The sequence below is a fragment of the Drosophila sulfurigaster genome, chromosome 2L (assembly GCF_023558435.1).
Source record: "Drosophila sulfurigaster albostrigata strain 15112-1811.04 chromosome 2L, ASM2355843v2, whole genome shotgun sequence".
Lineage (NCBI taxonomy): Eukaryota > Metazoa > Arthropoda > Insecta > Diptera > Drosophilidae > Drosophila > Drosophila sulfurigaster.
Window position 1 is genome coordinate 3761414 of NC_084881.1, and position 25404 is coordinate 3786817.

At 38.2% G+C, this 25404-nt stretch overlaps 3 protein-coding genes and 1 long non-coding RNA gene across 5 annotated transcripts; 2 read left to right on the forward strand and 2 right to left on the reverse strand.

The window, feature by feature from the left end:
* The first annotated feature begins 1289 nt into the window (after positions 1-1289).
* Positions 1290-9271, forward strand: LOC133842746 (disks large homolog 5). Its single transcript, XM_062275961.1, is given in 10 exon segments — positions 1290-1393; positions 1459-1619; positions 1621-5590; positions 5653-6024; positions 6467-6721; positions 6790-7009; positions 7068-7306; positions 7360-7589; positions 7645-7861; positions 7931-9271. Coding segments are annotated over 10 exon segments (5823 nt in total). The 5' UTR covers positions 1290-1338; the 3' UTR covers positions 8035-9271.
* LOC133842762 (protein spaetzle 4) lies at positions 8834-17011 on the reverse strand. The gene is made up of 3 exons (XM_062275987.1): positions 16595-17011; positions 9940-11240; positions 8834-9879 (listed from the first exon to the last, which is right to left on the reverse strand). Exons 1-3 carry the CDS (start codon positions 16652-16654, stop codon positions 9417-9419), a joined length of 1824 nt encoding a protein of 607 aa, XP_062131971.1. The 5' UTR covers positions 16655-17011; the 3' UTR covers positions 8834-9416.
* A 3113-nt stretch (positions 17012-20124) lies between these two features.
* LOC133849931 (uncharacterized) lies at positions 20125-20741 on the reverse strand. Its single transcript, XR_009895525.1, has 2 exons — positions 20526-20741; positions 20125-20474 (listed from the first exon to the last, which is right to left on the reverse strand). It is a non-coding gene; the product is annotated as an uncharacterized LOC133849931 (long non-coding RNA).
* A 1284-nt stretch (positions 20742-22025) lies between these two features.
* Positions 22026-24245, forward strand: LOC133845835 (conserved oligomeric Golgi complex subunit 8). Of its 2 annotated transcripts, none has more exons than XM_062280416.1 (5): positions 22026-22301; positions 22368-22843; positions 22903-23116; positions 23157-23347; positions 23403-24245. In XM_062280416.1, the coding sequence occupies exons 1-5, from the start codon at positions 22229-22231 to the stop codon at positions 24177-24179; spliced, it is 1731 nt and encodes a 576-aa protein (XP_062136400.1). In that variant the 5' UTR covers positions 22026-22228; the 3' UTR covers positions 24180-24245. The 2 variants fall into 2 exon arrangements, with proteins under 2 accessions (XP_062136400.1, XP_062136411.1); XM_062280427.1 differs by having other exon boundaries at positions 22030-22301; positions 23172-23347.
* The last annotated feature ends 1159 nt before the right edge of the window (positions 24246-25404 follow it).

Below are 25404 nucleotides of genomic sequence, written 5' to 3' on the forward strand. Positions count from 1 at the left end.
CGGGCTATTTAGTTGTTATGCTTGTAGCATTAAAACGGTAAAAGTCGTACTCGCCTGTTGCGCATCCGCGTCCTCTACGTCAGAGAAGAGGCGCAGGGGCTAAAATTGGGGTGTAGTCGTTGTAGCTTGCTCATTTTCATTCATTTGTACTATTTGTATGCGTGTGTGTGAACGCAAGTGTAAGTGTATTGCCCACATATCCATTTGTTCGATTGAGCGTTTCTATGTATGTGAGTGTATATGTGCCTAGATGCATACATACATATGATGTTTTGTTCATTACGATTACTCCAATTGGTGCTGCTGCTTAGAAGGCAAACTTTCCTACTCTCTCTTTATCTGTCTCTTTCTCTCTATCTCTGTTTTATCTCTTTCTCGTTTCTTCGTCAACCTATTTTACTCTCTGCAATTGCATGTATCGTGTTAAATTAACGCTTTATGCTTGGCTGACTCAATTAATTCTGTTAGTTAAGCTACAGTAGCCGCTCTTTTATTATTTTTTTTTTGCTTAATTACAACACTTGCATACACACACATTCATCCGCTTATATATTTTTCGCAATAACAAACGTTACCGTTAATGGAGTCATTAGCCTCTTGAAAGCTTCGTAAGCTTTAGACCAAGTTGAAAGCTTTGCTCCTCCATGTAATCCGGTTGAAATATTGACTCTATAGGTTGCTCTGTTTAATTGGTTACTATTGTTGAACTATTTATATGTACATATATGTTTTTATTCAATTGTGAAAACAAATAAACTGCGAAAGTTATAAAAAATTATGAAAATTGAATTGAATTAGTAAACCAACATTCCAAATAAACTCGATCGGCTTGAAATGTAAGTCACAGGATAGCTAAACGAAGTACATATTTCAATTTTTAAACACTGATCATGTAGCACAAATACTTCTGAAAACACGTATATAACAATACAGTTCCTAATTAACCCTTAATATGAATATGCAGATGAAAATAATAGTATTGCTGGTTTTAGGAGTATAGCAAGTTATTATACATCAAAATAAATACAACAATAATCAACTAATATTTTTATGCCTGCTATGGGTAGCTCGGAAAAGCTGAGTTCAGCTAAAGCCATAAAGCCGATGGTATATTTTAGTATTTTTCAATATATTAATTTGTACTGTTTTGTTTTGCTTTTTTTTTTAAATGTCTACTTCTTTGTAATAACATTTTTCATACCATGAGCGCTAATACAATAAATTTTAGATATGTATATTTAAGTTACATTACATTGAATAATTTATGTACTATCCCTGAATTCGTGCAGATTAATCTTACTTCTATCGTATGCTGTATTATCGTAAAAAGATGTTGTGATGGCGAAAATGGCATCTGGTGACCTTTCGTTGACCAGCACAAGCAGTCAAGAGGGTGAGTACGGAAATTTTTTTGTATGCCTTAAAATTTTAATCAATTTGATGCAATTATTGTTGCAGAAGAAAGTTCAGAGTATGTGGGCTACGATAGCACACTTCGACCGCCATCGAACTCCAGTGGCAGCACAACGACGGCTAATATGGCCAATAACAATGGGCCCACAAAAGTGGTCAGTGGCAGCGTTGGAGGCGTTGTCGGTGTTGGAAGCGGTGGTGGCAGTGCCAAAAAAATATGATCTGCTTCAGTCGCAATACGAGTCAGCGAGGCTGGAGTTGACTACACTTAGGCTTCGACATTCGAATTCGGAGCGGCGATGCGATGAGTTGGAAACACAGTTAAATCTCTACCAGGAACATTATATGGCCGATCGTAACAAGTACACAGATATTGTAGCAGAGAGCGAGCATCTAAAACGCAAGCTTATGCTACTGGAGAGCCAAAATCAGAACAATGGCAATCCTTCAGCTCCCCAATCCTCGGGAGCGGGTGGCAATTCATTCTACTATGGAAAGATGCAGACACCGTGTGATGGCACCTGCAGTGCCAGCGAAAAGGTAGTGGAGCTGAAGAAAGAGCGTAATCTGATAGCCATGGAGAGAGAAAAATACAAGAAATCTTACATTGAGCTGGAGAAAGAGCGTAATTTCTATCGGGAACGTGGAGATGAGAATCAAACATTAAAAATGTTGCTATCAAAAGAGACGAAACATGTGGTGTCGCTCAATGAGGAACTGAATCAATTGCTGTCCGAAAAGGACAATGTGCTGCAGGAACATCAAAAGATGTCCGATGATTTAGCGCTGGCCAACAAAGAAATTGAGAGTCTCAAAAAGGAGGAGCTCATCTATAAGAACGAGTTGAAATCACTGCAATTGGCCAATGCAGAGCACAAAAAACGTGATTTATTAAAATCGCGTGAGAGCAGTTGGTCAAAAGAGTTTAACAACGATAGCAAGGAGGAACTGGAGAAGATGCGTAAGAGCCTCGACAAGGCTCAGTCAGAGGTTGAGCGTGCTCTTCAAGATGCCGAGGAGGCGAAACGAGTTCGAGACTGGGCGATTTCACAGCGTGAAAAAATCGTGCAAGAGCGCGACTCGGTGAAGACGCTCTGTGATAATTTGCGCAAGGAACGCGACAAGGCAATCTCTGATCTGCTAATGGCCATTCGGGACAGCGAGAAAATCAAAAAGCAAAAAGATGAGGCACAGAAGAAGATTGATGCCCTTAAGGAACAGTTGGAGAGCCAAACTATAACAACAACAGCCACGCCGACAGACATTGCTTCGCGTCGCAGCTTCCACCTTAGCAGCTACGAAAGCGGCGAGGATCTTTTGGAGATTGAGCTTTGCAATTATCATGATGTTGATCTTGGCATTATACTAGACGATAGTAACAAACGGCAACTGGTCTGTGGTGTCACCAATAGCTCGCCAGCATTTGGCAAGCTGAAGATCAATGATGTCATTTGCAAAGTGAATAATCTCGACTGTCTCGGCGTTTCGAAACGCATGGTCCTTGATGAGATACGGGCGTGTGCGCCACGCTGCCTGCTGCTTGTCTCAAGGACTCATCAAAGCAAACGTCACTCGTATGCGGTGCAGCTGAAGACAAACAACCGAGATGCTATTGGCTTACAGCTGGACATGGGCGTGTTTATAGCTAAGATAGAACCCAACACGCTGGCCTTTTATGAGCCCGAACTGGACGTGGGAGATCGTGTGCTAAGCATCAATAATAAGTCCATGGATTCGCTACAGTCCATCGATGAGGTGACACAGTTGCTTAAAAGCGAAACGGTCAATATTTTTGCCCTCAAGTATGTGGCTGAACAGCAGCCGGACTCGCATTGCCGCATGACGAGCTCATCAGCGCAGACGGACAGTTCCATTGACTCCATGCAACAGCTGAACAACAGCACAGGTATTACTCCTGGTGGCAGCGGGAGTGGTGGAGGCGGAAATAGTAGCGCCGCCAAGCATCCGTCGAAATTTGCGGACTTTTTGCGCAAGCTGAAGTTCAGTAAGCCGGGCACAGCCGATGATAGCTTTGAGCAGGAACATGATGTAGCCATTGCAGCTTTGGACTCGGTACTCAGCGAGAACAGCTCTGAGAAGAGCAAGGAGAATCTCTTTAAGCGCCATAAGCGCGGTAAAAAAGGTGAAAAAGAGGCCAAGAGCATGGGCACATGGCCACGAACCAATATTTCTCACGACAATCCAACTGGCACTATTGTGCAGCGTGGCGGCGAAAAGAAACGTGCACTCATGTCCCTCTTCACCGCCGGCCCTATTAATGTAGATAAGGATGATGATGTCGAGGCCGATCCCGTGGAATCGAAGCCGCAATTGCAATTACAAGAGTTGCCACCACCGCCACTGCCACCGCAGCTGACGAAACCGCGCAACCTTAATGGCAACGCCATCAAGACACATCCAAATCGCAACTCCAATCCTGTCGGGAATGTGGTCTCCTCTGTCGTCTTTCAGCCTGGTGTAGGAGTCACATATCCGCGACATTCGCTCTACGCCAGCGTACCCACGCCTCCGGAGGAGAAACAGCAGCAGCAACTACTCTTGCAACGTCCCGCTCCAATGATGGGTGCCAATGCGCGTGTGAAGCCTCATGCTCAGGAGCGATCAGCACGTTTCCATAATCCACATCGCTTCTCACTGAATATTCCGCCCAGTGGCGGGGATTTTTATCAACCGAAGACGAGTGGACAGCAGGCAGAGCGACAGGTGGTCGCAGCAGTGGCCGCTGGGGAGTTTCCAACACGTAAGCAGCAAATGTTCGATATGTTCCAACAGCCAACACCGCCGTTGCCTCTGCCCAAGGGGAATGCCATGTTTATGCCGCTGCAACCCCCGCCACGAGTATCTGGTGGTAATAGTTCGGCAGGATCTGGTTCCGGAGGAGGAACTGTGGACGTCGTATCCCTAAAGTCGCAGAACTCTATTGAATCAATGCTGTCGGCAAAGAGTCCGCCTATTAGTGAGTGCAATGTCTATCCGAAGCGAGCAGTGCCACCAATGCCGCCTAAGCATGTGCCCAAATATCCCAGTGACAGCGAGAGCATTGGCTCGGGTATTCTGGTAACATCCGGTCACAATTATCTACCGCCTCATCAAGCTTACATGGCAATAGCCGGCAATAGGCATACGCAGCTTTTTCCCAGCTTTCCGCCCAGCAGTCATGGCCGTTATATGCGACGGTCGAGCCCATTGACATTGTCTTCGCCGCCGCCGCCCGCACCGATGACGACAATGACAACGCAGGCAACACCACCTGCTCAAATGGAAAGCAATAGCAATAGCAGCACCATTGGAATTCCTACTGATTTGGATTTTGTGCCCGGGCAGCAGTCGCAGCAACAGCATCAACTTACACATCCCCATCCGCATCCCCATCCGCATCCCCATCCGCATCCCCATCCACATGCTCATCAACAGCATATGCAGCATCCTCCTTACATCGATTATAGCCAACAGCCGTCACTGAATTATCCATATAGCCTGGCTGGTGTATCTTCCGGTCCTGGCAACGGTATCATCTACGAGGGTGGCACTTTTCCGCGCAAGAAAGACAATCAAAGGGTTCGCATTCCGTCCAATCCCAGCGTGGCGAGCAATCGTCAGAACAGCAGCAGTCTAGTGAAGAACAGTTCTGGCTCCATTGATCATCATTATGGCAACGCAACGGGTAGCAACTCTAGCCACAGTGGAGCACCAGTTTCTCTCATGAACTCTGTTCACCACACGGGCTATATACCGAACGTGAGCAGTGTTAATGGTGGGGGAGGAGGAGGAGGAGGAGGTGGTGGCAGTGGAAGGGGATCTCCCATGCCGCAGGTGCATGTCGAGGTGCTTAGCCATGGCGGGCCAAGCGGTAGTGGAAAGCGCTGCTCGAATGTAGCGACGGATTTTTTATGCCCTGGAGACCTTAGAAGAGTCACGATTGATAAGCGCGACAAGTCGCTTGGTATTACCATACAGTGTAACAACAATGGCGGAGGTATTTTTGTGTCCACAGTGGCCGACAAGAGTACCGCAATGCGTGCCGGTCTCCAGGTGGGCGATCAACTCTTGGAAGTCTGTGGCATCAATATGCGTGCTGCCACGAACGAGATAGCCGCCAATGTGCTACGCCAGTGCGGCGACTCTTTTACTATGCTGGTGCAGTATAACCCTGAAAGTAAGTATTACTGACCCACAGATGAAGACCATATCGTTAATTATCGTTATATGTTTCGCCAGAATTTCAGTCTACTGAATACGAGGGTATACACAACATGGAACCAGAATCTCCCCTGAATCACTCTGGCTCGCCAACGCCACGAAATTCACCGCGTCCTCCGGCTCGAAGTGTGCAAGCGGCAATGCCATTGCAGCCACTCTCATTGCTGCCACCGGCGCCAACTGTGACTCGTGCTCCTCTCTCCCATCAGTCCATTAAGGATCAAAGCTTTACGGACAGCTTGGAAAATCAATCGGACATAAGCAGCAGCCAGGATATGCCCTCCTCAGCGGCTACCACAACAACAACCACCGCTTCGGCCACTTCTACGGTTTACGATGACGATGCGAAACCATCGTTGCCACCAGCACCGACTTCTGTGACTGCAGAGTGTAAGTGACGCTTACAAACCTAGATGCCTTTCACAAAATTTGAACCAATTTAATTTCCAAGTCGAGGCTAAAATCAAAAACATCACCTAGAAAGATTTAACTATATAAATTCATCAATATGACAGTGGTTTTAAAAATTTCAACAATAGTCAAATCAAAATCAACTTTAATTATTGTAAATCAATTATATACAAAAGAAAAATTGAAAATTTTAATTAATTGCAGTTCAAGAGAAATATTTCTAGTCAAATTAGCAAGAACAGATAACACGCGTTCTACGAAGAGATAGCACTTGTAATTTTTATTACTCATGTAGATTTGAATTGATTAATTTGGTTAGTAACAATAGTTATAGCAACATACCGTCAATACCTATTCTTTAAACATCCTTCAAACTTTCCTTTAATTGTTTTAGTATCTCACTCATATTATTGAATTACAGCGCTGCGTTTTGTCACACTTCATATGGACAAGTCTAAGAATCTGGGCATTAAATTGTTTGGTGGCAATAAAGTTGGCATCTATGTGCACGACGTGGCTCCTGGTTCACCCTCTGATCACGCCGGTATACGTAAAGGTGACCTTATACTGGAATACAATGGCGTCGACTTAAGTGGTGTTACCGCCGAGCAGGCAGCTAATGAGATCTCCAAGCTCACCGATACGGTCACCATGCTGGTGCAGAACAAATTGCAAAGTGAGAGTTATACCTAAGGTTTAGGTTAACAAGCTTTTTATTTGTTTTATCATTTAAATTAATTGTAGCTCTGAAGCAAATTAAAGATAAGCCAGGAGATTCGTTCTATATACGCGTGGGGTTTGATCGGATTGGTGAACTAAACGAGGATGACTTGCGTTTTGTGAAGGATGAAGTTCTTTATGTGGACAACACCGTATTTAATGGTACCTTCGGTTTGTGGCGAGCCTGGAAACTAGATGCAATGGGACATCGCAAAGAATGTGGTATTATACCAAGTCAAATGAAGTGAGTGGACATTGAGTTTAGCGCTCGAAAACATGTATTTATTCACTCTCGACTTTAGGGTGGAGGAGGAACTACGTTCAGGAGAAGTGGTTGACTGTGATACGGGCACTGCGCGTCGAGGCAGCACATCAGCACGTCGTTCATTCTTTCGACGGAAGAAGAATCAACGGAGTTCATCGCGTGATTCAACAGAGATTGCGAGCTTCAGTAACACGCAATTGAGCTTCTTCCCCGACTCTGGCATACTCAACGACGATGGTGTTGTCATGGGCTATCAGCGTGTGGAATTGCTCGACTGTAGGTAGTCAATATATTTGTAGAAATCTCATTTTATTTTATTTAATGTGTAGCGCCTATTCATCGACCCGTGCTAATAATTGGGCCGCTTTCGGAGTGCCTAATAGCTCGTTTAAAGGTGGATTTCTCCAACTTGTTTAAACTGTGTGAGGTTACAGCGATGGATTGCTCGCAGGAAGCTATGGAAGAGGGCCTAAAAGAGAACATATTCGTAGATTATCGGCGTCGCGGCAACAAATTCGAATGCACCACAGTGGAAACCATAAGCAATGCGTGCAAGAATGTAAGAAATCATTGCACATTGGTTACTATCCATTAATGATGTAAACTATTTACAGGATCGACGCCACTGCATCTTGGATGTGTCAATCTCAGCCGTTGAGCGACTACAACGTCTGCAAATATATCCTATAGTTCTCCTCTTGCGGTTCAAGTCGGCCAAACAAATACGTGACATTCGCGACTTTGGCACAGATAAGATATCAGCTAAAGCAGCAAAAGAGATGTATGAGCGTGCCCTCAAACTGGAAACCGACTATAAGCAGTACATATCAGGTTAGGAATTGCAAAGCCAAAGTAAAAGCGTGCAGATATTTTATTAATTTGCGATTGTATGCATTTCAGCCGTCATACCAGGCGTCAGCATCAAACACATGTGCACCCAAATTAAGGACGCCGTCGATAAAGAGCAGGACAAGCTACTCTGGGTGCCTGTTACGAATGGCTAGCACAAGGATAATTTTAGGTTTAGTTATTATTAGACGGTGAAAGCTGATACCCTTGAAAATGTAAGGGGTGTTGTCGCTCATCTATATATACAAATTCTGTATTCGATACGCTCAACGCAGAGTATTCAATTGTCGTCTATGCTATTGCACATTTTTTGGTTTTTTGCATTTAAGGCGCGTTCTTTTCTTGTTGTTTGTTTAGTTCTATTGATTGTCTTTACGTCCCCCTATTTATATCAAGCAATTATCTGTTTCCTCTATGTGAGAGTTTTAGAAACTCTCAAAAAAAAAAATTACAATAGAACTTCAAATTATAAAAAATATGGTTTTAAACGCATCAAAATAATCGATAATTATTTCGAATTCATTACTGTGGCAATATTTCAAGAATTATTTTCAAAATTTATAGAATCAAGCTTTATAAAAAATAAGTGCCTTTTCTTATTAAAAAAAAAGAAAACTGAAAAAAATAGAAAATATCATGTTGGTTGTCATAATACAACATTAAACATTTAAATCTTTATTCAATAATCAGAATGTGTATTAAAGAAGAAATGCTATTACTTTTATAAATATATTAGTACTAAATTACGAATGTGAAAACTGCAAAAAACAAAACGCCTTCTGCGAAACACTAAACAATTTACTAAAGTGTTATGTAAACGTATTAAATACATTAAAGTCTATTTTATACATATTTATGTAAGCATTTTATATACAACAATAACAACTACACGTATATATAAATAATATTGTATGAATATTATAAATTTGGCAATAAATATGTACTTTTTCCAAATTATTTTTCATTTTATTTATAAAGAATGATTTTATTTATGGCCACAGTTGCGTTATGTAATATAAATGATTAATAGCTAATACTATTTATTAAACGTAGCTGCCACGAAATCGTTTAACAAATAATTTAAGGTACATTCGCTCTGTAAAATTGTCGCTGGGTAGGATATTGTGTTTAACTATATTTACAAAAACACATTCCTTTTTCTTCAATTATAATTTATAAATAACACCTAAGAACGGAATTCCCCTTTTATGAGAATTCATAACTACTTGGCTGGAGTGCCGGTAACCTGCAACCTATAAAGGCGAATAAACTGTCTTACTTAGCAAGCTAGAATTGTGGGAAGTGGAAATCTGTGTTTTAAATAGGATTTATACGCTGATTATGATTGAGAATAAATAGCTTGATCTCTTGTCGGAAAGTTATACACTAATCGATTAATTATTTAGCAAAGATAATGAAATTTATTTCAGTGCACGGGAATCCTAAATTTATTCATATTACTGTACAGTTCCAAGGGACTAGGTCTGTCCAAAGCCTCATTCTAATGAGCTAATCCATAGCTCAGGAATTCGGGTGACTAGCCCTCAAAGATATCAAACTCATCACGTGGCCGATACCATTGATCTGTGGCATGCTCATAGATAGCACGCTGAACTTCTGCCTCGGCAGCACCTATGGGATCGATGGGCTGAGATTGTGGTGCATCGAAACTATTGTCGGAACGCGGACTTCTCGAAGTGGCACGAAATTCCATGGGTATATTGTAGCACTTACAAATGCAACTTGAGGGAAAGCGGAACCAGTCTGAAAAGATGCCACGGCATTCATTGTGCGGATCATAGGCCAATAGCCGATGCAATCGATACTGCTGCTCACAGCGGCAGCCATCGCGACAGAACATCTGCTTGAACTCATGGGTACACTTCTCCCAGTGCACGTACTGCTCGAAGGGATAAAGATTGAGCAGAGCCAAGACCTCGCCGCGTGTGTTATTAGCCCAGAATGGAGCAACCACCTCATCCTTAACTGGACAAGCATTGCTGCGAGAGAAAAAAAATGTGAATTAGCATTTAGAGTACATCTTAGACTGAGCTACTTACACGCCACGCATGTTACTGGTTACCGTAACTGGTTCTTGCTTAATGGCATCCTGGAAGAGCTGGCCACCCTCCTTTAAGAGACCTGCCTTTGAGGATGTCATCGGGGGTGCGGCTGTGGTGCTGGTTGTTAATGGACGTTTTTGTTTGTCCATACTCAGAGCTGTGAATGTGGATGAGAAAAGCGATGCGAAGCTCACCGGTGTGGTGCTTCCCATCGTCGTTTTGGTGACATTTTTGCGGGCCATCAATCCAACTGTGCTTGTGTTGCTGACTGTGGCACCTGATGCTGCCGTGTCTGCTGTGCTCGTACTCGAATTTGTGGCTTTTAAAGTCACCTTTAGCGGAGTTGTAGAAGGAGTGGCAGCCTCGCTGGGCTTCTGCTTGCGACTGGGCACCACTGAGGTACGCTTAGTTGCCGTCGTAGAGACTTTTACAACAGTAGCCAAAGTGACCGGAACAGTTGCTATGCTTATGTTGTGAAGGCCCTGGCTACCCTCGAGTTTCTTGGGGGCTTCTCCCAGTTGTGGCGCGTCAATGACTTCTATATTATCGCCAGTCTCGGCATTTGCTCTTTCTGTAGTTTGTGGGCGACTTGTGGTACTTGTAGGGACTGTCTTGGAACTTGTGCTGCTGGGCAACTCGTAGACGCTGTTGGACTCCAAACTGGGTCTCTCACGGTCACCGTCCGGCACTGTCTCTAGTTGCAACTCGTCAATTGCGGCTCCTGACGATATACTTAATGTTGTAGGGCTACTCGAGCTTGATGTGGGAGCAGTTGTTGGTGAGCTGGAAACTGTTGTTGATGTTGTGGACGGTGTGGTTGTGCTTCCCATAGCAGATACAGGCCGGAAATGCGGCTCCTTGATGACATCATTGCCCTTGTAACTGCCAAATTCATCACGGTCTCCGTCTCTGCGTTGCAACATAAACTTAGCTCCACGTGGTGTCTTCGAATACCGATCCGCTGCGTCTTCTATGTCGTCCACATCGACTACTTCGTTATTCTGTATCTCATCGCGTAGTATTGATATATGTCGCACATCGCCGTACATGCGCTTCATCAGACCCTGATTCTCGTGAACGAATCGCCGCACCGCGTGCCACGGATAAATTGAACCTGGTAGATGACAAAATGGTTGCTTCGCCAGATCACATGGTATCGCTGCCAGCATCTGAGCACGTCCACGCCGGGAAATTTTACCGTTTGGGTTACACGAGTTCGCTGAGTCGAACCCAAAGTTGGCCGTGCTATCGGTGAGATTTACAAGAAAGATGAAGAGCAGCGCAACTACTGTATTCCGCTGAAATATATAATAGTTTCTACCATTTAATAATAGATATAGATTTAGATTTAGATATAGATATAGATATAGATATAGATATAGATATAGATATAGATATAGATATAGATATAGATATAGATATAGATATAGATATAGATATAGATATAGATATAGATATAGATATAGATATAGATATAGATATAGATATAGATATAGATATAGATATAGATATAGATATAGATATAGATATAGATATAGATATAGATATAGATATAGATATAGATATAGATATAGATATAGATATAGATATAGATATAGATATAGATATAGATATAGATATAGATATAGATATAGATATAGATATAGATATAGATATAGATATAGATATAGATATAGATATAGATATAGATATAGATATAGATATAGATATAGATATAGATATAGATATAGATATAGATATAGATATAGATATAGATATAGATATAGATATAGATATAGATATAGATATAGATATAGATATAGATATAGATATAGATATAGATATAGATATAGATATAGATATAGATATAGATATAGATATAGATATAGATATAGATATAGATATAGATATAGATATAGATATAGATATAGATATAGATATAGATATAGATATAGATATAGATATAGATATAGATATAGATATAGATATAGATATAGATATAGATATAGATATAGATATAGATATAGATATAGATATAGATATAGATATAGATATAGATATAGATATAGATATAGATATAGATATAGATATAGATATAGATATAGATATATATAGATATAGATATAGATATAGATATAGATATAGATATAGATATAGATATAGATATAGATATAGATATAGATATAGATATAGATAGATATAGATATAGATATAGATATAGATATAGATATAGATATAGATATAGATATAGATATAGATATAGATATAGATATAGATATAGATATAGATATAGATATAGATATAGATATAGATATAGATATAGATATAGATATAGATATAGATATAGATATAGATATAGATATAGATATAGATATAGATATAGATATAGATATAGATATAGATATAGATATAGATATAGATATAGATATAGATATAGATATAGATATAGATATAGATATAGATATAGATATAGATATAGATATAGATATAGATATAGATATAGATATAGATATAGATATAGATATAGATATAGATATAGATATAGATATAGATATAGATATAGATATAGATATAGATATAGATATAGATATAGATATAGATATAGATATAGATATAGATATAGATATAGATATAGATATAGATATAGATATAGATATAGATATAGATATAGATATAGATATAGATATAGATATAGATATAGATATAGATATAGATATAGATATAGATATAGATATAGATATAGATATAGATATAGATATAGATATAGATATAGATATAGATATAGATATAGATATAGATATAGATATAGATATAGATATAGATATAGATACAGATATGCTGAGATTTCTATTGCAGTAAATATGTAAGGGACTGGCTGCAGTTGACTCTCACTCAAGTAAACAATTTGTCGCCAGCGTGACGAGGTGAAACATGGAAGAAACACAAAAGCACACACTTGGCTAATGTTGCTCCCACTCTCTTGCTTAGTTAGGCTCTCGCGCACTCGTGCTCAATCTTTCTTTCGCTCTCTCACTCACTTGGAATTTTGCTGTCTCTTTTGCTTAATGAACCGGCATAAAATCAAATTTTACTTTCACGCGGCAACTGCACAATCACAAGTCATGAAGATGATCGATGTGCATTTGCATGCAGCTCAAGAAAAGTGAGTAGAAGAAGTGCGAGAGAGACTGATAGAGAAAGAGAGAGACCGAGTGGAAGGGGGATGAAGAATGACCGCAATTACCGTGCTGCACATGTGATTGTGTTTGTGGGGCGGCCACTGGCCACCGGCCACCGGCGAACCATCACAAAGTGAAATGCAGAGAGCAATTAAAAGCGAAATGGGTTAACCAAGTAAAAGTAAGTTGCGACACAGGCAATGTAAAAGTGCCTTGCATCGCTTTGTTGGCCAAACGATCCAGCGGACCAGCCGATCTACCCATTTATGTGGCCCTTTCAAACTTTCCTTTTCTGTTGCACAATCGAAACGAACCGCGACGCAACCAAGGAGCACATGCTATACACACACAAAGCTGAATACAGCATGCCGTGTACGTGTTCGTACCTTTTTACTTGGGCGCCAAAACGGGTCTATGGCGCAGTCGGTTTGATGCCTGTGCCACTCGCAACTCTACCAACCCATACTATTTCTTTTTCTTTCTCTTCGCTGAACTGGTTTCCCAAATTTGATATCAATTTAGTTATCATTTGGTTTTGATGTTGTACGAATATGCGGTTTATTTTACTGCTGTGTATGATTCACCTTTATTGCGTCGCTCCTCGAAACCAAAAAGAAAGTGTTAAATTCGTTGAATGGCGCAAGAGTGTGTTGAGATGTACAAATATGTTTATAAAACAACGTCACATCGATTAGGTAATGTGACCCTAATATAAGCAAATACGTTTAGCAATTTTGCCGATTTTTTACATTTTGAAACTTTGCTATAATTTCGGGACCGGATAAAAATTTGTCAATCCAAAGGATTTCAATCAAAAAATGTTTGATTTATTTCACAAAATTAAATTTTCTTATCTATATATCAATCTTATGATAATTGTTTCTACAAGTACATGTTCAGTTACGAATAGCACCCCTCTTTTGTATTTTTTGTTCACTAAATAAGTAATGGTTAAGGCGGAAAATGTTACAAAACTTATTTCTCTTAATTACTCTTATAACTGAAATTGGGATGATAAATTGCATTTGTAATTCGAAACAAAATTGATAATTTCTACTTTTACTATTTTTAACATAAATTTACTATATGGTTCTCACAGTCTGGCAATTCGACTATACTGATCTATCCTTGATTAATTATTACGGAATGTAAATGTAGTACTTTCTGCAGTAATTGATTTTCGTTAAATATAATTGTATTTTTTCAGTAAGAAGTTTCAATTTACGTTAGAAAAGAAATGTTTAGGAAACATAATATGTGATTATAATTTACGATCTCCTTCTGAAGGTGCTTCGATTCTAGTCTTTTATCATGTTTCCTTCATGCTGATTGTTATAAAATAAAATCTTAAACAAGTGTTTCATGTATTTAACAAAAATATCCATCTGACTCATCTTATCATGCATAAAAAATCCTCGCATCCTTCACATCGTAAATATCTTCAGTATATAAACAATTATTATTATTTTTGATAAGATTATTGTGTTACTTAGATATCATCAATTCTCTCCAGTTTGAGATAAATTAGAAACTATTCAACTCAACACATATATAATTAAATCCATCATGATCACTCAAGTGATCACTACGATTACAATTAAGCTAAGTATTATGTGGATTCGGAGCCGTGGGGTAAAAGTAAGCGTAGAATGGAGGATGAGACAACAAATGATTGAGGCAACGAACTTGCTTTCAACAATTTTTTGTTGTTCAGAATCGAATCAGGTCAAAGCAAAGCAAAGCAAACCACACAACCTGAAATGGAAAGCCAAATTACTTTCGTTTTGTTTGACGCCAAATCTACAATCTATATCTGCATACACTGACAATAAATATGGGAAGTGAATATAATATCTATTTATTATTTATTTGTGTTCATTTAAATTATATATATGTATGTATGTATGTTTATCTGTATGAAAATGATGGGGACAATTAAATTGTAACACAGGCGGGTCGTGTGAGCCGAGAGCTACGTATGGAGTGTCATATTTCTTAGTAAGTCTAGAAAAAGGCATAAGGAAATTGGAGCAACAATCGGGTTGCAAGGCTGGCGGACTGTCTGGCTGGCAGGCGGCTGTCAACATTAAAGACAACAAATCAATATGTCCAATGCGCCGTACGAGAGAGCCAAATGGGCATTAAGTCAACTTACATCGAGGAAGACATTTATCACTCTGAAGCATCGCAGCTGTTGTAAGTTAGCAACACTTTAATATGCCATCGCAACTTTCTATAGAACCCCTGCATCACCACCATGCCACCTAACTGACCCACCATACCACCTGACTGTCTGATTGGCCAGCTGAGCAATCGCATATGTCGCTGTTGTTGGTGTTGCTGTTGCTGTCGTCGTGTCTTGTCTATGTCTTCATTTTCTAAACACTCCACAGACAATCTTGTGGTGCTGTTGATGTGGTAATGCTATGGTGCGGCGGTGCAGCATAGAATGAATTATGTATCAATTCAATTGGCAACTGCAAATGAAGTTGATGTTACACTTAACCAAATTTGGGATTGCTTCTTTGCCGTTTCTGTGCTTACTAATTGCCATTGCTAGTCACTGTCGCAGCAACAACAGTTGGTGAAACTTAACTGATGCGACGTAGCGCGACGCAAAAAAGACTGAGGCGACAAACTTGACATGCAAGTCCATGCAAATGTAGTATGTTGTGTCTGAACCTCGAAGTGTTCAAATAATGCATATTCATCGGCATTGTCTTGGTCGAAAAAAAAAATACTGATTGTTAACTGTTCAACTGTTTGCGTCTTCGGTTTCACTTATCCAAACTTGCCGGGAAAGGCACACCAAAATCGTAGCAACTTTTCTCTGTATTTGGTAACATTTGCTTTTTTGTTTATCGTTTTTCTCTTCGAATGTATTCAATGGTAGCGGCCCAAAAAAAAGAAGTGCCAAAAACTAAAAAATCGTTTTGAGCCGGCAGCACCTCGAAGAAAGTGAAATTTTTTATTTTATCTTTATTTTCGTATCTTTAAAGCGCCAACCACAAAATAACAAAAGCAACAGCTGAGTTTTTTCTTCAGCTTACTCTTTGGCTATACATACGAACAGCTGTGTGTCTGTATGTGTATGGCATTTAGTAAGTTGTTAATATGCATAAAGCGCTGAATGGCTTTGATCGTTTACGGATTTCAACACATGTTGTAAGCTGCCACTAGAAATTGGTAGTCAAGGTGGTTACCAAAATTTAAATCGCTCAGAAACTATGTTTTTTTCAGCTTCAGAATGCGTTTGGAATGATACCAAATTTTTTTGAAGTTGGAAATTCAATTTTATGAATTGGCTTTCGCATCTTTTTTATTTTAGGTATTTGATTTATGAGTATAGAAATAAGTGAATAAGAAAATGATGTACTGTAAGCTTGTTAAAGCTAATTTCAATAAGTGTATTGAAGAGAGCTTTAACTGACAGTAAAGTGTGCCAAATCTTTAGGTATTATGTGACGATATTTTACACTCTCGTTAGCATTTACCGTTATTAGTTTTGTCGTTCGCAATCTGGAAATACGCATATTTATCTTCATGAGCTCCATTGCTTACTTTCACTTTGCTTGGCACACACGCACAAATATTCAATGCAAAAATGAGTAAATCGTAATTTTGTAAAAATATTTCGCAATGTTTCACTTTTTATTTTTGCTTTATTTAGGTGTTTACTTTTTAAGGGCCTTGGACCCTGAAAGCCTTTTTCTTTAGTGGGATTTGGATAGGTTTATTTATAATCACACTTATTTGATACTAGGCATTTGTTTAAATTGAGTTTTCGATAGGTTTTCACATATATTTTAAAAGTTGAAAAATTCATATTTTTTTTTAACAAATATTAATCACAGCTCATTTCAGCGCCGAGCCGAAAAATCTAATCACGTTTGCACGCTTCGCTCACACGATTGCAACTGCGGAGAGAGCTAAGGCAAAACGGCTCAGAGCTGAACCACAGTAACGCTAACAATAACGACGTCGCGACGCACAGTGGGCGATTTGGTCCCGCTAGCGGCATTTAATTAACTAAACTAAAATAGATATCTTCAGTCGGTTTTTCGCTGATCAGAAAAATCATAGAATTTTTAAGTTAAAAAATTTTTTAAATTTTTAAAATTTTTTTTAATTTAAAAAAATTTTTTTTTTAAATTTAAAATTTTGTTTTATTTTTATTTTATTTGAACTTCAATTAACATATTTCATATATAAACTTTATCTAAAAATGATGGGATGATGGAAAAAATGGGATGACTTCTGAGTGCAATACTAAAAAAGATCCCTTTTGGTACTAACACTGTATCTAAAAAGTACCATAGTTTCAAGGCTAGCAGATAATAGCAGTTGATAAATTCACATTTTGGACGCCACTGATTCACACTTTCGGCTAATAAAGGAGTTAGACTGGACTTAGTTGAACAAATTAAGTTCTACTCCACGAAAGACAGGTGTACGCTAATCCGGGCTAGTTGTTAATACACTGAATTACCACTACGTTTTATGAGCTACACATTTATAGACCGGTCACAAACATTGATTTTTTTGAAAATACATACCTTGAATATAATAAAAAACCAAACTTCTAACAAATTCACCAAAAATTGTAAATTTCCGAGGAACTCAAATTCCATGCGCGCAAAGAGAAGAAATTGTGTAAAGCTCTTTGCGAAATCATATGGTGTGTTTGACCGATCACAGCTGATGATCAGCTGATCGTAGAGCTTTCAAAAGCTTTTAAAAATCTAATCAAAGCATCTGCTATCGATATGTGAAAAATATTACCGGATTTTTCAATTTGAAAATTTGAATTAAATGCCGCTAGCGGGACCAAATCGCCCACTGTGCGACGGCGACGACGACGACGTCGTCGACAGCAACAGCAACAGCGTGCAGACTGAGCACCCCGCGCACAACCAACAACCAGGTCTCACGACAGAGACAGAGAGACGACTTGCCAAATGGCTCAACTGCGACGCAAGCGAAAACTCTTTTTATACTCTTTACAATTTCATGTAAGACGCAATATCTGCATTTCATTGTACTTAAGAAAATCTTCAAAGCTTAAATCAAGTTTTCAAGAGATATTATTATTTTCCCATAAGCAAAATAAGTTTAAGTAGCATATTTGTATTGTCTGAAGGCCGAAGTTTGCACAACTTGATGGTGCCATTTTTTTAGTTTGTCCAAAAATATTTAAAACCTGTCATCAAAACATAAATATTTTAAGCCAGATATGTGCAATAGAAATTCACAGGGTCATTACTAGTCGATCAATATCAACAAGTAGTTCAATCAGACTTGTTATTTTTACGACTCTTCTTAGATTTTGCGTTTGCAGGAAAACTTTTTCTTATTTATTATTCGAAACGTCAGCGTCGGGAGGCGCAGCAAAAACACAAACATTGAAAAACGAGCAGGCGCAGCAGTAGCAGCGGCAGTAATAACAACAACAGCTGTGCAAAAAAATACAACAACAAACCGCCAACAAACAGAAAAAGCGCCACACGCAACAACATGATGAGAGAGCAAAGCACAAAATACGAAGATGAAGATGGTTTGCCGAGACGACACGAAACGAAAGCACGACTTAGCCTGTACTGCTGCTGTTCTTGCTGCAGTTGATTGCTGCGGCTGTAGATGTTGTTGTCTCTGATTGTCGCTGCTAGTGGGAAGTGGAAGAGCTTCGTACGGCAGCGAAGACGATGACGATGACGCCGGCTTAGTAGGTCAGTAGTGGCGTTGTTGTAGCGTTGGGACAGTGTTACTGCCGGGTGGAGTTGTTGTTTTGTTGGGTTGCATGTTCGCTGCAACTTGAACGTAAACAGTGAAAACTTGACTCAGTGTAAATTATTCCGTCTGCCCACTTATACAACTACTTCTAAAGGAACGCGTAATTTTACATTCGTATTTGTATTTAATATTAATACTACTTTACTTGTATTTAATTTAAAATCGGTAACAGAAAAATATGTTTTTTTTTTTTTTAATTATAAGTCAGTACTGTACTGTACTGTACTATAGTTAAAGTTCGATTCCAATGTGTAAATCTTTTTGCCGCATGTCCAAGACTTCCGCTGAGTCAAATGGGGAGAGGAGTTGCACACGAAGTTAAACCACGCCAAATTCATGTTGTGTTAGTAGCAAAATACACGTATGTTTGGGTGGGTGGCTTCTTCTTATGTTCCCCCTTTATTATATACATACATATGTTGCCCTCTTGTGTCTTCCATTTCAATTTAATATATTCTTACTTTGTTTTTTTTCAAGAGGTTGCCAAATTTGTTGTTACTGGTTGTTGGTAGTTGAAAATGCAATCTGGTTACAGTTTCCTGTTTTTGCTTGTACTTGCTGGCAAGATGATTGCGAAATAAAGACAATTGTGTTTTATGATTTTAGCATGCCTCCCAATAGGGTATCTTGTTGCTTAGTTAAAAATGGTTTCTATTTTTATAGACTTTGACTTTTATAAACACTCGAAGCTTCAAAACATCACTTGTTCATACTAATTCAGTTCATTGTGTTCTGCATCGATACTTCAGATAAAGTAAGTGAAAGTGTAAAAATAATAATAGTAAAGTAAAGCCGGGGTAAATTAAAGGTCTACATATTGGGGAAACAATCTTTTCTAGTTGTCGCGTATATTCTGGCAACAAATCAATTACAATGTTCATAAAGTGAAGTGGAAGTTTTTAATCTAATCTAATTTAACAGTTTAACATACCCTCAAAAATAATAAAAATAAAAAATAATATTATTTTAATCAAATAAGCGTATGTTAATGTTCAAAATATAAAGTGTTTATCAATTAAATATATTTCTAACGGTAATCTTAGAGACAAAATAAATTAATTCATTCATTCAAAGGTGAGAAAGGCGAATATTTAACAATTTGTCTTCAGAAAAGCGTCAGAAATTCATTTGGGAAATACATATCTATTTTTAATATATTAATGTTGTTGTTGTATTGAAGATAAGATAATACTTTCTAGTAATTTATTTGTAATATATAAATAAGTGACAATACTTTTTAGTATCTACATAAATGTTTTATTGAAAAACATCACAAGTTTTACACGTGCAATAAGAACAATCCCATTAGGGGCCATACAACCCGTTTATGACTTCTCCTCAAGTGAAGCGGGTTTAGCTCACTATTACAACGACATCACGAACTTCTCTGCGAACGTCGACGCCGAAATGTCTGAGACAAACTTAGATGCTGACTGTGGAGAGTATAGAGTCTAGACTGCAGTCGATATGAAAGTGCGTTATTGGTGGGTTTGCTTCCCATGCAATTGAAGTTCATTAGTGTCATCAATGTGTGCTCCGTGCAACTGGACGGTAAATTGAAAGTTCTTAATGTACAAGAATAATCTACAAAAATTACGCTTAACATTTTAGAAAACAGATAAATATATGTACTACTTTCACCAAGACCACAACTATACACGCAGAAACACTCAGGCATATACATATGTATTTAAAGCGGCAATCTATTCTTACGCAACTTAAAGATTTATTAATTGATTAAAGAAAAAGGCAAAAGTTGCAACAAAAATGTAACAAAAAGGTTTACAAGCCTGTTAACTCTATGTATTACAGCAATTAGCTTTTGTCTTTAGTGGCTTTGAAAATACGCGACTATCGATACTAAACGATGTATGAGCTTAAAAAAAACGATAACGATTTATTCATTTAATTTTGCACAATGTATGTTTAATAAACGGCAACAATATTAAAATCGTACGTACGAAAGTAAAATTTAAAAACGGAAGCATTGTTACCTGAAATATTTGAGGGAACCTCAAATATTATGATTATGATTATTAAGTTTTATAATTTTTTTCTCTACAGTTTTTTAAAAAATAGTTTTGCATCTATTGGTGTCGCTAACGCACTGCTCACTCAAGTGGTCCTCAAACTGTAAATGTCCACAAAAGGACATTTTGAAGGCAAATGTTTTTGCGTTTCAAGCCACAATTTTTTTGATTTTATATTCCTTATGTATATTCCGTGGAAAGACATTCGATTAGTGTAAAAATATCTGATTGGAGACGTCTTGGACTAGGATCAAGCTACATAAAATAACACGCTATTTTTTGGAAGTAAACCAATATACCAAAAAAGTAAACCAATATACTATGGAAAGTGTAACCAAGTTGCATTTATCAAAATAGTGGGATTTTTTAAATTAAAATGTGGTCACACCCCTTAGAGCATGGGTGTTAAATAAAAGAGTTTTAAAACACATTATTTTTATTAAGTAATGCCCCGTTTCCATAGACATTTTTATTTTTGATCAAGTCCCGTTTTAGTTTTTTCACAGCAGCGAATGGAAAAGAATGAATGAATGGCTGCTCTGAAATACCTAGCTGTTCGAATGTAAACAAAAGTTGGCGAACAATTTATAAACTATACGCAAGTTTTTTAAATTAAAAACTTTTTAAATTGCAATATTTTGACGAAGATTTGGATGAAGTGGAGAAAGATCTAATGGAGATGTCAGTTTGGGCCTTTGGAAGTAGAATTGCTGGCGGCAATGTAATATTTAAATAAATACATTTATTTTGTAGTATATTCGTTGATGTATGCTTGTGTTTCTTTGCGCAGACATCTATGCCGTCAATTTTTCCTCTCCCTACTTAAACAACATTTCATCGTGAATGCCACTCCAGGAAGAGATTTGATTTAAGACACAAAATAAATTTGTTATTTCTTTTTCATACATTGGCGCACTTAATTATCAGCTGTTTGTTGAGTGGTGAGCTCTTTGGCGTTTTCACATCGGTAAAATATCGCGTGACTACCCAAAAAGTGTGTTCGATATTTCTACGTTCGCTATCGATATTTTCACATAGCTCACGAACCGATTTTTTATGGAAAATAACCGAGATAAAACAAGTTTTTTGGAGCTATGGAAACGGGGCTTAAAAAGTTGATATTCATAAAAAAGAATAATTTTGTCCAATTATAAATAATTCATATTAATGTGGTCTTAAATTAAGATCGAAAAAATATCCATGGTTGTCATAAGAACATAAGAACGATGTTTAAAGAAATTTAACAATATCGATACATTAGTAGTGTCATCTCTACATAGATCCCTGTATCAAAAATTAATAAAAACAATGAGTTTTCCTGATAAAATGGATTTGGAAAATGAGCGTGTACTAAAATTGATTTTCCCTCATGGAGTTCCAAGTAATTATTTTGCTACAAACCATTTGCACGACAGCGCAAATTATAAATCTGTTTTCTCTTGCGTAGGTAATCTGCGTGGCAATCCGGAGCTGGACAATTATTTGGCCAAGCTCGGCACTTGCAAAGTGGATCAGCTGAAAAAGGAGCAAACCCGATTGGGAGACGAGACGAAAAGGATATTGGATCAAACACAAGAGCTGGCTATTTCTAATTACAAAACTTTTATCACAACAGCAGAAAACTCTCGCTCCATTTTCAACGAGTTTCAAAAAGCAGAAGATCAGGTGGATACATTAATTAATAAACTGCCGACGTTCAGCGGAAAGTGTGAACAATTTCTCAAGGATTCGGCGGAGCTAACAGAGCAGCGACGCTTAAATACTACAACTCTGCATAAAAATGCGCAGCTACTGGAGATTCTGGAGTTGCCGCAATTGATGGAACGCTGCATCCGGGAGGATCGATATGAAGAGGCTCTTGAACTGGCCAGTTATGTGCAGAGGCTTGGCCAGCATCAAGGACATCTAATACCTGTGGTGCATGTAAATATCAACATAGCTATTTTCTTATCCTAAAATGCACAAATGAATTTCAATTCCAGAGCATTGTTTGCTCTGTAGAAGCGCTCTGGCACACCATGCTTGTGCAGCTAGTTGCACAGTTGCGTATGGACCTGCAGCTTCCCAAGTGCTTACAAATTGTTGGTTATCTGCGGCGCATGCAGGCCTTTAGCGACAACGAGCTCAAATTAAAGTTCTTGCAGGCACGTGATGCTTGGCTTACAACATGTCTGGAGGCGGTTCCCCAAACGGATGGTATGAATGTATATATAGTAGATTTATGTGTTCTTTAAAGTCACTATTCCTACAGCCCAGCAACATCTAACAAAGACGATCGAAATCACGCGAATCAATTTATTCAACATTATTACACAGTATCGCGCCATATTTCCAGATGATGAGAGTGCCAAATCGGTTTCCTTGAAACCATTGCAAGGCGTCAGTTGTAATGGAGATCGCTTGTTTCAGGCATGGCTCCATAACAAGGTACGCGTTTTTTCATTCAAGTCTAAATGCAATTTAAGCATAGACTCTATTGCAGATTAATGGCTTCCTTTTAACACTCGAGACGGATCTGGAGCGTGGTGTAAACTCAATTGAAACAGTATTGGGACAGTGCATGTACTTCGGCTTGTCCTTCAGTCGTGTCGGTGCCGATTTTCGAGGATTGATTGCTCCAATTTTTGTACGCATAGTGTGCAATAAATTCGAGTCCACCATTGCGCAAGTCAATGCAAACTTTGAACAGGAGTTGGAAAAGTTCACGCTAATTAACAAGGTAACACTGCACAGCCGAAAGCCGCTTGATACGACAGCCATGCCATCCAGCGAACAGAAGACGTATGCTCCGCCCGAGACTTTGCTCGACTTTTATCCACTTGCTGCGTTGTGCAATGGTTACCTCAACGCACTTAATGAACTTCGTCTCTGTGCACCATTCGCTGTTGCCACTGACGTTACCAACTGTTTACAACAATCGCTGCAATTTGTGGCACAGCGAGTGCTTGCCTTTTATAGACAAGAACAACAAGCATTCACAGGAAATGAACGCGAGACATTTGTAAAGCTTTGCTCTTGTTTTTCGTACGATCTCGTACCTTTCGTGCAGCGCTGCATTCACGGTGTATTTCCACCTCAGTCTCTCACTGTGAATCTTGGTATTAGCTTGTTGCAACTGGAGCAACAGCAACTAACTTTTTTGCAGCAGCACCAAATTCTAGAGCCCTTAAAGCATTTGCTGCCAACAAAAGTTCTAATCCCCCTAACGTCAGCACTTTCTGCGGAGGCTACAAGTGCGCCTATTGCCACGGAAGGCTAAAAACTCGCCTTGTAACCATTTAATAGTGATACTTATTTTCCAAACATTAATATATACTACACTTTACACATATTTTTTTTAATCAAAAGTTCGATGTTTAAAAAGATTACCATATGACTTACAATTATATAATAGTCCATTTTAAGCGCATAGTTCTGTAGGTATAAAAAGCATATTTGCTATAACATGTGAAAATAATCATTTCAGCTGAGGTGCATAGAGAAAAAAAATGTTATTTATGGCGAACTGAACTAAAGTAAAAAGTGAACTTATACTGCAAGCAATCTAACGTGGGACACATCTTCTAAGAATTCCTGGAAATAGATGATGAAAACAGAATGAGGAGTAAAATCCAATCTAATCTTAAAACTTTGGTATAATGATATTTATCACCGAAACCTAATGATTTTTCAAAAAGATTTCAACTTTTAGAGATTTCAAAACTTGCATCAAGTATCAATAATTTGTGATTTTTGTATGTTTCTTAGAATTCAATATTTTTTGTTTTTGTTTTATTTTCCATATTTGGCTTGTTTTATTTTATTCCAAAAAATTTCTAATTTATATTCAGGCAGTTTAAAAATAATAATTTTTTTAATTGCTCTGCTTCTTCTGGAATAGGTGCTTTGAATATTGGTATTAACTTCGGATGTCTGCTATGCTTATTTTTGTTGCAAATTTCATAATAACGAATGTGTTGCCTAATGTTTTTCATACAATGTTTACCAATTGTAATATTTTAGAATTTGTTTGAGATTTTCATCGAATCCCATTTTCACACGGGCATGTTTCTTGGGTATCTTTGTTTTTGATATCTTGATCGAACGTTTCGGTATAAAGACATTTATTTGTAAAGGTATTTTTATAGTATGAATTTCGTATTTCTTCGCGAGAACAATGATAAAATTCTTTTAAAATAACTATATACATACATAGTTGCCAACTGTATCATATATGGTAACATGCGTTGTCTTACAAGACACTTCGTATTTCTCGTGCTTGTTTGAATTGGTTTAGTGGTTGCTTAGGACGACTCCTCATTATTTCTATTATTTATTGTTACTCTTGCAACGGCGTTAGTTCCACATGGCTTGTAATATATTTTAGGAAGTTCTTCAATAAAATAATTGGTCTAATAATTTTTGAATTAGGATTTTGCGCAGATACTGAAAATGAAAGCGGTTGCTGATCTGTGTTTCTAAATTAGTTAGATCGTATGAATATA

Bases quoted from the DNA above. Each gene is read 5' to 3' on its own strand.
- LOC133842762 (XM_062275987.1), bottom strand. From the start codon at position 16,654: ATGGAGCTCATGAAGATAAATATGCGTATTTCCAGATTGCGAACGACA. The intron at 11,241-16,594 runs GTAAATGCTAAC...TATATATTTCAG, and splicing joins GAACGACAAAACTAATAACG to CGGAATACAGTAGTTGCGCT. The intron at 9,880-9,939 runs GTAAGTAGCTCA...TTTCTCTCGCAG, and splicing joins ACCAGTAACATGCGTGGCGT to CAATGCTTGTCCAGTTAAGG.
- LOC133845835 (XM_062280416.1), top strand. From the start codon at position 22,229: ATGAGTTTTCCTGATAAAATGGATTTGGAAAATGAGCGTGTACTAAAA. The intron at 22,844-22,902 runs GTAAATATCAAC...TTTCAATTCCAG, and splicing joins ATCTAATACCTGTGGTGCAT to AGCATTGTTTGCTCTGTAGA. The intron at 23,348-23,402 runs GTACGCGTTTTT...ACTCTATTGCAG, and splicing joins AGGCATGGCTCCATAACAAG to ATTAATGGCTTCCTTTTAAC.